Below are 12,495 nucleotides of genomic sequence, written 5' to 3'. Positions count from 1 at the left end.
TAAAATGATCTAATCCAGGGGTTCCCAAACTGTTGGCTGAAGAACACTTGCGGATGATTTTCAAACATCTGATTGGTCACATGGTGCTGGCTCTCCTTGTTTCCAACTGCTGCTACAGATGTCCACACTCTTCACTACAATTAAAAGCCACCTGTAAATGAAACTGGAAACAAGGAAGAAACATTAGCCTAGCCACTTCTGCTGGGAGCAACTATTACATAAATAGAGAATGAGAGGAAATGAGCACTACCTCTCAGGGACTGGAGACATCAGTGGGATTAGAGTTGCAATCCATATGGCAGCTAGGTAATATTTTCAGGAGAGCTAGGTGAAGAAAAGAAGTTGGTGGCTGGGCAGCATAGTCAGGGAGCAGGGAACCAACTGTTAGGGAACCCCATGCAGAGGGAAAGAAAAGGGTCTAGACAGCAGAGGAGAATGTGTCAGTGAGAGAGATTAATAAAAAACATGGGAGGAGCCGATCAAATTAAGAGTAAAAGCAGGTGGTGGGTTTGATTCTTTGTTTTCAAAAGGAAAAAAACAATTGCATCAGACAGTTAAACATCCACTGATACTTTCCAGATATGACTTTTCCATAAGCAATTGCCCTAGTCCCTGCAGAGATTGTACGTGATAATAAATGGGAGAGGAGGTCGTCCACACTATGAGCAATAGGAAAGGAGGTGTTCATGAGACTCTCTCTGTGTTAAAATATATTCCACACTATGAAAATGTTTGAGAGCCCCTGATCCAACCTAGCAGGATTTTATAGCACTTGTCATCCTCGCATGGGTTATTACATTGAATGTTACATTCTCTGCTACAGTGTGATTATTTTTTCAGCTTACCTGTGCCATTTATAACCATTTCCAATCAGGGTAGTTCTAGGGTCCCATTATTGGAGGGGCAAATGGGTATTTTGGGGCCCCTGAATATCGCTATTTACAAAACAACCTTCCAGGAGTAATTAGACCCTTAGAAATACTTGGACCCTTAAAAATAAGTTGTGGCTACTGAGTCAGTATTTTTCTATGATTCTATAAGTTATCTAACAAATGAAATCTCTCCAATCTGCTCCTTGCTTAACTTTGTACAGTATAACTTTGTACATATTTTGGCTTTTCTGACAATGATGGTGGGGGCTGGGAAATCATTTGGGGAGGCAAATGTTCTCTCCCCGGGGGGGGGGCTTGCTTCCCAGCCCTCCCAGCTTTTGTATGTGGATGCTGGCCCTTATGCAATACTGCATCTGGGAAGAAATGATGGCACAGCAAACCAACCAACCAATCAAAAAACAAGCCCAGCGGAGGCGCTCTATCCTTAGGGCCTCCTCTGCTCTGGTTTAAAGCCTCTGGTGCTTGGTGTAGAGGCCCGCCCTCCCTGTTTTTCCCCTCGTCCCCCGTGGAGCGAAGATGGCAGCAGCCTGCAGCGGCTGGAGGTACCTGGGGCAGCTCCCGTGGAGACTGAGGGCTGCTGGCCAGGCGGCTGGGATGGGGCTCCTGCGGGCCCAGAGCAGGGGGTACTGTATCCCCTTTGGGACAGGACGCTATGCACGGGCCCGGGCACTGAAGGGCAGCCGCATGCTGGTGGGGGCTGCTTTTGCCCTGGGGGGCACCTTTGGCCTCTTCCAGACTCTCCAGTATCCCCTGAAGGCCCAGGAGCACCTTGCAGAGCAGCAGGCAGCCAAGGTAACCTCCCGCCTCCCCCCTTTTAGGAATACTGCTGGAAATCCAGGAGCCCCTTGCAATCCCTAAGGACACCGGGCCCCATGGTGTTGTCCCATCCCCCGCTTACAAATGATTCTGAAACGATACTCCTTCCCGTGCAATCTGGTTTTTATACTGCCTCCCAAATATCTTCCATTTTTGGGGTGCACACAGATCTTGCCTCCCATCCTTAATGAAATCTTAAGGGGGTGGCATGGCAGGAAGAACCTTTGAAAATGGTTTCTTCCTTACCCCGTCACAGATTTCTTCTCCTATATGACATTTCTATTTTTGTTCATTTTCAGATAGTATTTTCCCCTCTAATGTCCTGCAGTTGATTCTCCAGATTAAAAGGCTATAATGGTCTCAAATGATCTGTGGCTGCTTTTTCTATTTACTGTCTCTGCATATCCTTTTGTAGCTTTCCCTGGATAGACTAATTGCTACTTTAAAAACAATCAGCTAATGTTTTCCATGCCTATGGATGAATGACATGCTAAGTGATATAGAATATACAAGTGATGCCATCAGGTTACAATATCCTAAACAAATAATGTCTAATAATTTTACTAATAACTCTTGTGTATTAAAAATTACAGACCCTGATCCTGCAAGACATACACACATACCTAACTTTAGTCAGTAGAAAGAAAATAGTCTTGTTAGTTTCAATTTTGTTTTTAGTCTGGTCACTTTCTGGTTCTCCTACACTAGCATAATGTTGCAGTATTTGGGGGTGGCAAACCCTTCAAGAAAAGGTTTAAATACACATAGCAGACTTTTTCTATTGATCGAAACACACACATCCTTAATATTAGATGTTGTTAGGAAACAACATTTTAAAGTATTAAAATCTAGCCCTAAACTACCCAACATTATCCTCTTTGAGTAACTATAAAAATTGCTTTTAATGAATAAAAAGAAAAGTAGTTGTCAAGTGACAGGGAAAACAACAATTCTGTATGCTTACATAGGGCTTTCCGTCAACTAATGACTTCCCACAAATACCCTGAGGTATTATGGAAGTGAGAAACAAGGTAAAATGGTGGCATGTGTTTTATAATGTATGACTAATAAGCAAGGCACATTAAATGTCTGTTGTGTAATTGCATTGTGCCTAATACTGATCCTTTATTCCTTGTGCACCCAGCATTCTCAGTGACGATATGGTGTGCAAACAATTCAAGATCAGATTCTGTGTTTATATGTTCTCAACCAATACCTTGCAACCACTGTTACCCCAAACAAACAAACAAACAAAAAAAGTCATTGCTTCCTGGCATGTCACTGGTATTTATTTATTTATTTTAATGTCAAATGTAGGGTTTTATACTGCTGCCCATTGCTGTAGTATTTGAGCATCTTCCACGTAAAATAGATAACAATAGCAAAGTTTCTAGTGGACTTCATGGAATCTCTGACACCTCTCCCTTTGCAGCATAAAAACTCTGCTTGGGGGATGGGTTTTGGTTTTGATTTTTGTGGGTTTTATTACTTGAAGGGTTTTTTTTTGTTTGTTTTAAGGGTGATTTGTTTAATTTTAACAGGAGTACTTGTGGCACCTTAGAGACTAACAAATTAAGGTGCCACAAGTACTCCTGTTATTTTTGCGGATACAGACTAACACGGCTGCTACTCTGAAACTTGTTTAATTTTGTTAGGCTGGATGGTTGGATTTTTTTGTGTAGAAAAAACATTTTGTTGTGAATGTCATTCTTATGATGGCTTGGTCCCTAACCTATAGGATTCAGTTGGCAAAACCATATATTCATAAGAGATTGGAGTTACTACAAAGGGATAAGGGGATATTTAGAAAATTATATATTAATTATACAAAAAAGTTAAATATTTATAATGTCATTGGAAGAAAATGCTGGTTAACCAGGGATGTGAGCTTTGATTTGGATGGCCAGATTATGATCTGAACACCCAATATCAGCAACAGCAATTTAAAATAAAAATAAATCGATCGGGGGAGGAGGCGATATTTGAGTTGAACATACAAACTTCTGGCATTTTCCTCCCTCAGCTCCCTGCAGGTTGCCTGCAGTTGACCCTGTACCAATACAAAACCTGCCCGTTCTGCAGTAAGGTGCGAGCCTTCCTTGATTACCATGGGGTGCCTTATGAAATTGTGGAGGTGAACCCGGTAATGAGGAAGGAGATCAAATTCTCCTCCTACAGAAAGGTGCCCATCCTTTTAGCCAACGCTGGAAACGCTCTGGTGAGTCTCTGCTTCTCAAATAACCATGGTTCTTGGGTTTACATCTAGCACTGGGTCACTAGTGCAGGTGTAGCCTGTAGATTGATACTTTATTTCCAAGGGTGCTTCGCATCCTGTTCCTCATTTTATGTTTGTATACTTAGCTACCTCTTCCTTAGCCTCTCTCTCACTGTATTTTGCTGAGCACTCACAATGCCCAATGTTCCCTAGCAGTGACAAACCATGCTGCTGCTAGGGAGTTTGGGAAGGTGAGACTTTAAAGTCCACTTGTCTTATTCTTCCCACCCCCATGCAGGATTCAAAAAATTTGCACAGAAGTCAGTGGGAGTTACTTGTACTCTATGGGGGAAGAATTATGACCCAAGGACAAGTGTTTTAACCGTATACACCTCTACCCCAATATAACGTTGTCCTCGGGAGCCAAAAAATCTTACTACGTTATAGGTGAAACCGCGTTATATCGAACTTGCTTTGATCTGCCTGAGTGCGCAGCCCCGCCTCCCCCGGAGCACTGCTTTACCGCGTTCTATATGAATTCATGTTATATTGAGTCGCGTTATATATAGGGGTAGAGGTGTATTTTCTTACCATGCTGGTTTGCCCCCTGGAATTCCAATGGCTCAAACTGAAACCCACTTTGGTTTCTGCTGTTGGCCTGTCTAGAACAAGCAGAAGAATAGATATATGGCTGTAGTATAGCAGATTTGCCTATGGAAATAAACTGAAGTTTAGGGAAGAAGGGACTTGGGGACTACTTAAGCCCCAAAGGATTCAGTTGGCAGAGCTTGTTATGAGCTCCTCCTGCTTAGCTCCATCAACTTCTCTTTTTAAGTCTATTTTCATTCTATTTTGCAGCAACTGAATGACTCTTCAGTGATCATCAGTGCAATAAAGACCTATCTTGTTTCCAGGTAAGTAAGTGTGTGTGTGAGAGAGAGAGCTCAGGTGTTTTTTGATTCATAATTCTGCCTTTGCACAAAGAAGATTTAAAAGTTAGTCCAAAAATTAAATGAGTTAAACCTTCCTCTGATTTTTTTTTTCTTTTGTTGGCCAGTCAGAATATCTGGAAATAAATCAACTTGCTGCTCTTGTAGCCTGCTCTTTAGATCCAGGTTACAAAGAGCTTGAGTAAGGAATGGAGATGGAGGGAATATTATATCTGGGACAACTTGTACTTTTATTCCTCCTTCTTCCACTCTCCCCCCCCCCCCCCCCGGTATAGAGAACATCAGTGTATATAGAAATTTAACCATGAGAGACATTGTTAGCTGCAGCTGACTATTCTGGAGTCTGGTTAATACAACTATGGGTTATTTGAAATGAAACTTACATGTTCTCTCTCTCTCTCATTGGTTTCTTGCACTAAGCTATTTCATAGTAGTGCATTTTAACGTATGTGGCTTCAGTGTGTTTTTACTCCTTTTTTTTTCTTATACATTAAGTGCATTTTCCTCTTAGTCTTGCATCCATGCACACACTTCAATGTTACTACAATACATTACAGTAAAGATCTATCTGGGATAATAATGTGTATAATGTGCATGTATAGAGTCAATTTTCAGACTGAAACCTCTCTAAAAATGACACATTTATGTTCTATCAATGATTCCAGATCAAATTTGCTCAGATCTGGAAAGTCAAAGGATGATAGAGGGGGGAAGGTGAGACTTTAAAGTTCACTGGCATTATTGCTCCCACCCGCATGCAGGATTCAAACAATTTGCACTGAAGCCAGTGGAAGTTACTTGTACACTGTGGGGGAAGAATTACAAGCAAAGGACAAGTATTTTAACTGTATATCTGCTCACTATGCTGGTTTTGTTTTTTATTTTATTTCCCCCTAACGGCCAATCTCATCCTGAGATCTAGAAATGTAGCCATGATCTATCTTTCTCGTACGTTATCAGCAGTAATAGAATATTCCACTATTGGAATCTGGTTTCCTTATGGTGCCTTAGGCTCTAGTTTGCTCTCCCACAGCTGTATCAGCTCCACAGTGCCATTAAAATCAGCAATTTTTTGTACAGTCACTGTTGTGACTAACTGCACTTCAGGATGGAGAGGAATTCTGAATGAGAAAATACAGACTGCACTTAGATTTACAGCCCCTGAGCTGCCTCATTATGGAAGTCTCTATTGTTAGAGCAGCCAGTGTTTTGTTGCCCCAAAAAGAGGACTCCTAGCAACAGTTTTTCAGTAACACATGGAGGAGACCATGCAGGTTCTGACTGTGTTTCTCCCCTCAGGAAGAAGAGTTTAGAAGAGATTGTGTCATTTTATCCTCCTATGAAAGCTGTGAATGAGCGGGGCAAGGAGGTGACGGAGTATGGGAACAAATACTGGCTCATGCTGGATGAAATGGAGACCCAGCATGTGTACCCCATCAAAGAAGCTAGGGTGTAAGCATTTCATGTGCTAGGGGTCTCTGAGTTGGTTTCACAGCAACCCTCCTGTATCATCTTGCAGAACACAAACAGAATCTTCCTAATGCTGCTCTTGACATGATACATATCAGACACCCCCTAAATAACTGGAATGGTTTTGTTTCAAGTAATTTATTTGTTTAACTTGCAAAATGTAATACTTCTATGTGAAATTCTCCCCCCCCCCCCCCCCTTGGTGTACTCTGAGCCTCAACCATTGCACCAATTTCCTCCTTTGCTTTCTCTCCTCCCTGCCTTCTTCCCAGAGAGGGATGTCCCTTTGGGCTCCTGAGTTAGACAGAAGGGTCACTTGGGATTGATTTATGTTGGGAAAACCCATGATTATGGGACACTTGTTCCTCATGGGCCATCCAGCCTGCTTGCAATAATAGAAAGAGAATCTAGAGCTTTAGTTTGTCTCATCCAGCTGGAGTTTGGCATTAGAGCACCTCAGTGGAGGAGATCCCTCCTGAGGACAGTTCAGGGATATTACCAGTGGAGCAGACTGGATGTGAACTAGGTTGCACTCTCGTCCTTTGCAGAAGCTCCAGCTACAGTTATTCTGATATCAGCTGCATCCTCCTCCTCTGATTCAATGTTTCCACCTTGTTCACTTAAACTACTTTCTTGGGACGTCTACAGGGAGGAAATGAAGTGGCGAAAATGGGCAGATGACTGGCTTGTTCACCTCATCTCCCCCAATGTTTACCGCACACCTAGGGAAGCCCTGGCTTCTTTCGATTACATTGTCCGTGAGGGCAAGTTTGGCACCGTGGAAGGCTTTTTTGCCAAGTACGTGGGGGCCGTTGCCATGTTCTTCATCGGCAAGAGGCTGAAGAGCAGGTTGGTACCACTGACCCAGTCACACAGCAAGGGAATGTCTCTTTGTCCCATTGTTTTTTAACTACCCTTAGCCATGAACTTCAAACAGTAAAACTCTGTGTCTCAAACACATTTTAATAGGCATTTTCCTTGCAAATAAAATGCAATTCTGTTCTAAGGATCAGTTTGGATACTCCCCCCATTCTGATCATTGTATCTGAATGATCGCTATATGTGGAACCATAATATTTTTCAAATCAGACATGCAGAGGCAAAATCTCCATTTCTGTAAGGACATATTTTTAATGTAACATTAGCTCCAAGGCAGGTCACTCCAGTTATTACAGTTTATGGAGCACCAGTTATGTTCTTGTACAGTTGAATGCCATTCAGTGGTGCAAAATCCTTTCCTACATTTGAAAATATCAAAGGAATTGATACTTGTTTGATCGTTGCAACTTAAATCTCCACTGATCAGAACAATCAGAAACTGGCTTTTGGGAAGTAATATTTTATTCCCATGAACTGAATGATCACTACAAGTGGAACTAGTTTCACTGTAGCCCCACCATTTGAGTAGTAGGGCCAGGAGCTCTTTCCCTTTTAGATCTCTGCTGTCTTTCCAATACAAGTGCCTTCTTTAATCCAGTTTATCAATTGGTGTAACCAAGGAATGGTCAAGACTTGACTTGTTTAGTGTGACACACTGAGTTAGTGACTGAGAAAGAATTGCTGTCCATGATTTCTAGAATTCTGGTCCTTTGCTTTAACCACTAGAGCAAATAGCTCCTTAACCACTTAATCAATGTTAAGTATTTATGGACTTCTTTGAGCCCTCTAACCTTCTGAATGAAAGAGATGCTTATGCACACAAGTTACTTCATAGTCCTCTTTAAAAATACCCAAGCCTTTTCATTCACTCTCTGAAATGCATTCCTTGTCCCCAGCCATATATCAATCCATGGGAAGAGTAATGGGAGGAGAAGATTAAAGAGATAAATGAACCAGTTAGAGGACACTATATATTTTCTCTTAATACAGGCACCAGCTCCAGGATAATGTCCGAGAAGATTTGTACAAAGCAGCCAATGACTGGGTAAAAGCTGTTGGCAAACACAGACCATTCATGGGTGGCAGCCAGCCGAATCTCGCTGACTTGGTAATGGTCAAGACCCTTGGTATCTGTATTTAAATTATCATCTATCATGCATATAGTATGATATAGATGTGACTATGATTATGTATAAAATATGTGCTATAGCCTCTTGGTCTGTATATTAGATATATCATTTGAGTGTCTTATGTGGGAGGTGAGAGTTGTGTTGTCAAATAGTGTGTTACAGGTAAGGGGTGAGTATGTTTACTCCATTGCACAATATGGCTGTGTGTGTGTCGAAAGCCTGCCAGCCAATTGCCTTTCCACTGGGAAATATACTCCAAGCACATACCTTACAAACATCATGACTTCCCAGAGTAGGGAATTATCAGTCAATCTGAAGTAATGACAAAAGCAGTTTACAAACTAGGCTTCCATGTCTGCAACTGGAGATGAGCCCTGTTGACATCAGTGGACAGGGTCATGAGGTTGGCATGCATAGATCAGACTTTGGGATTTGAGCCTTAAACCATTTCCTGCATCATTAGCTCTCATTATAAATAATGATAGTGGTTTTTGTTTTATTCTGAAGCAATGTCTCCATAAAGAGTTTATACGGAGCTGGATATTGTACCAGATCTTGTAATCACTTTTCATTTACTCCATCTCCCAAAAATCTTGCCCATTTTGTTAGGCAATTCCTATTTAGCCATCTAATGTCTGTGACTGTCTCAATAATCTCTGCTAATAAGACAGGTGGAATAGGTGATAAGGAAGGGAGTAAAGTTTTGGGACACTTAAATCTGAAGTCGCCTCCATTCCAGATTTAGAGTTACTGTTATCTGTACTAATTCCAAACTCTCTCTCCTCTCTTGGCACAGGCAGTATATGGGGTCCTCCGGGTCATGGAAGGGCTGGAAGCCTATGATGACATGATGACTCATACCAAGATTCAGCCTTGGTACCATGGCATGGAGAAGGCTATTGGAGAGGCTGAAGTCACGAACTGGCAACTGCTGCAGCCGCTTTACTAAAATCCTTGCACAGAAAAACATGAAAGGAAATACCTTCTATATTACAAATAAAATGCACTGGCCCCTCCCCCTGGACTGACGTGAATTGTCCAGCTTAGAGCTAATAAGGGGTTTTGTGAGACCAAGAGAGCAGGAGGGGACAGGTGTGCACAGCAAAGTACATATGACATTTAGAATAATAGGAACATGCAAAAGATGCTGACCTGGGACCTCATTGGAGTGGAGGGTAAGTTCTGATTTAAACAGCAGAGTGCAGCAAACTGGCTTTCTCTTGGTGAGCCCCATACTAAGAATATGTTGTAAAAAGAAACCACTATACTGGCTAGTGGACCCTGGAACAAAAGCAAATATTTGAGGTCTGTCCAGGGTTGACTTCAGGCTGTATCTCCACTTGTCCGAGTTGTCCTGAGTGTCTTCCTGACTATTTGAGGTACTGTGTAACTCTTAAGTGGCATTAAGATTTGACCTGCAATATTTAAGTACAGTGCTGAGGGCAATGGGGGAATCAGCAGCACTGAGGAAGGAATTCCTTTGCATGATGGAAAAGATCCTGCTGTGTGCAGGCCATGTGCTTCCAGTCTTCAGGGTGATCTCCATTTAAACTGTTATTTCAACAGCTGATTCTGGATTGTTAGTGACAATACAGGCTCGGTTCCTCTTTCTATGCAGTATATGGCATCTAGGGTTTCTTATCTAGCAGTAGATAGAGACCCAGAGAGCACAACGTAGGCTGAAGAAAGAATTATTGCAAAATGATTTGAAAAAAGCTTCCTATCATGAGTTACATGAAAAGTGTTCCTGGAAATACTCCATATGATCAGTTGTTATTGAGTGAGTGCTAGTGAATTCTGCAATCCTCTGTGGCTCTTAGATGCTTCTGTAATGCAAGAGCACCAAAGGCTTTGCTACGTGGAGGTGGGAGCTATTGCTGTAGGCTACATTGTACAGTGTCAACTTATTGGAACTAGTATTTTTTCACTGAGCTCTGGCTAATACTAGTGCAGTGCAGAAATGCCAGTTGGTACCTGTCTTGGTGAGCTAAGATGCAGGGAATCCTTTCACTTCTAGCTGTAGGCCGGAGGGTGAGAGATCCTCTGAATGGTCCCAGGTTTTAATTTCCCTATTATCCACTTGTAACAATCCTTTCCATGGTATCATGGGCACTTTTCAAGGAAACTGGTTATCTGGGAAAGTGAGGTTGTAGATAACATCTGTCATCAATGCAGAAACCTGTACTTTGTGTTAGCAGAAGACTGCTTTTCGCTATCAGTCATAAGTATCAGTGTGTGATACAGGTGTGTTTTATTGTCCAGAACCTACTGTATCTATGGATGCTTCAGAAGGAAAATGAGGTGCAAATTCTAGTGTGGACTAGATGAGTAGTAGTGGGGAGAGGAAGAGAGTATTTGCAATAAAAACCAACTGCTGCTACGCTCTCTGGCTACATTTATTTAAGCACTTCTGCACTTAGCTATCTTTAAGTACAGCTACAACATCATTCAACCGTACAATGTTTTAGTGTTAAAAATTACAGATGGTTTTTCATGCAATGTTTGAGCATGTGTGAATATGACGGGGAGATGGATTAGTCTAATTAAAATGTTTTTTGTTGTTTTAAATCTCTGATATAGTTAAATAGTTGTTGATTAACAATCATCCATCCTCCCTGAAGACTATGGGGCCAGAACACACTGCTATGACAGATGTGTAAATGAGCCATCACTGCTTCAGAGCTTCCCTGGGGACTTGCGAAGAAGTATTTGGCCCCAGGCTGAGCAGGTTACCTCAGCTGCTCTCCGGGGGCCCCAATCCACTACCCACAATGTGCAATTGCCTGGAGTGAGGCTGCATCTGACCAGCTTTTAACGGGGATGCTGCTGCCTGTCTAAAGTGTGGTTGATTAGCTGAATCTCTGCCAGAGCTGAGACTAGGTGATTCGACGCCTCTCCTCCCTCTGGCCCTTGTTTAGGCCTTTCCCCCCCCTGCCCCTCCCTCCTCTGGCCCTGATTCAGCCCCCACCCCCATCTTAGCGCAGCCTTGCCCCGCCCGGCCCCCTCACCCACGCCACCCGCCTGTTGCCCGGCGTTCCCATAGTGACACGTCCCGGCTCGCCCAAAGGGGGCGGGCTTTTGTGACGCCGCGACGAGCCTTGGGAGCTAATCGCGGCGGCGAGCCGGGGTCACGGGGGGTTTGAATCGCCCAATGGGGGAGCTGCGGGCAGCGTCCCAGAAGCGGACCCGGAAGTTCGGCGGCGGGTCCCGCTGCTGCTGCTGCTTGTCCTGCCCTTGCTGCTGCCCCCTGCCCCGTCCCCCCTCGCCCCGTCCCAGGGGTCTCCATGGCAGCAACAGCAGCAGCTACCGCCGCCTCGCCGCCAATTTCGAGGAGATCCTGAGGCGGCAGCTCCGACCCCGGCTCGGCCCTGCATGGTGAGGGGGGCTGGGGAGCCGGGGGGACGGGACGCTGGCTGAAGTGGGATCTCGGGGTCCCCGAGCCCCCCAGGCCTGCTGGGCTAGTGTGGACTGGCCAGGGGCACGGGAGTCCCCACAGCCCATGCGGTGCAGCGGGTCACACCCTGCGGGCGGCTGCTGCTCTCTCACATCTGCCTCTCGGGGATGGGTTTCTGTGGTGTCTGGGACGTGCCCTTTGCCTTGTGACTTCGTCCATCCGCCCCCTAAGGACTCGCTTTGTGAAGTTCCCCGGGGCCGGGCATTCCAGAAATGAGCCAGTCCCCGTCCCCCCTCCGAGATCAGGAGATTGGCTTAACAGTCAGGACGCTTTTACAATGATTTTTCAGGCTTCAGCGTTGCCGTCTTATTTTTTTGAGCCTTTAGGGTTCATGTTTTCAAGCCTTTTTCTGCAACCATAAGGGCTAGATAAACTTACTTGTTAAAAAGAGATTCTTGTGAAATAAAATGACTCCAGAAGCTGGGGCTTTAGGAGAGAAATTCTGTGAGGTAAAGTAACAAGAGTTAGTAATAGTGATTGCTGTTGGACAAGGAAAGCTCCTTTATTCTTCTAAAATATCTGTTCTTGCTGGCGAAAACAAAATGTGCTGGTTCTAATGAGACTGTTAATATTGCTCTTAGTCTTTCAAGGTTCAGCTTTGAATTCCCTCATTCTTTTGCACTGTAGCTGATGTAGGTTTTCTGCCCATTAATAGGGTTTATTTACTTATCAAGACTGAGATAACCAA

The 12,495-nt window shown here is 43.7% G+C and overlaps 1 protein-coding gene across 1 annotated transcript; it reads left to right on the top strand.

Moving 5' to 3' along the window:
- The first annotated feature begins 1,409 nt into the window (after positions 1–1,409).
- On the top strand, positions 1,410–9,369 carry PTGES2 (prostaglandin E synthase 2). The gene is made up of 7 exons (XM_065418953.1): positions 1,410–1,685; positions 3,733–3,927; positions 4,783–4,838; positions 6,174–6,326; positions 6,993–7,193; positions 8,214–8,331; positions 9,150–9,369. The coding sequence occupies exons 1-7, from the start codon at positions 1,410–1,412 to the stop codon at positions 9,300–9,302; spliced, it is 1,152 nt and encodes a 383-aa protein (XP_065275025.1). The 3' UTR covers positions 9,303–9,369.
- The last annotated feature ends 3,126 nt before the right edge of the window (positions 9,370–12,495 follow it).

Source organism: Emys orbicularis, chromosome 18 (assembly GCF_028017835.1).
Source record: "Emys orbicularis isolate rEmyOrb1 chromosome 18, rEmyOrb1.hap1, whole genome shotgun sequence".
NCBI lineage: Eukaryota > Metazoa > Chordata > Testudines > Emydidae > Emys > Emys orbicularis.
Note: the sequence above shows the minus strand (reverse complement) of the source record. Positions and strands in the feature narration are given on the sequence as shown.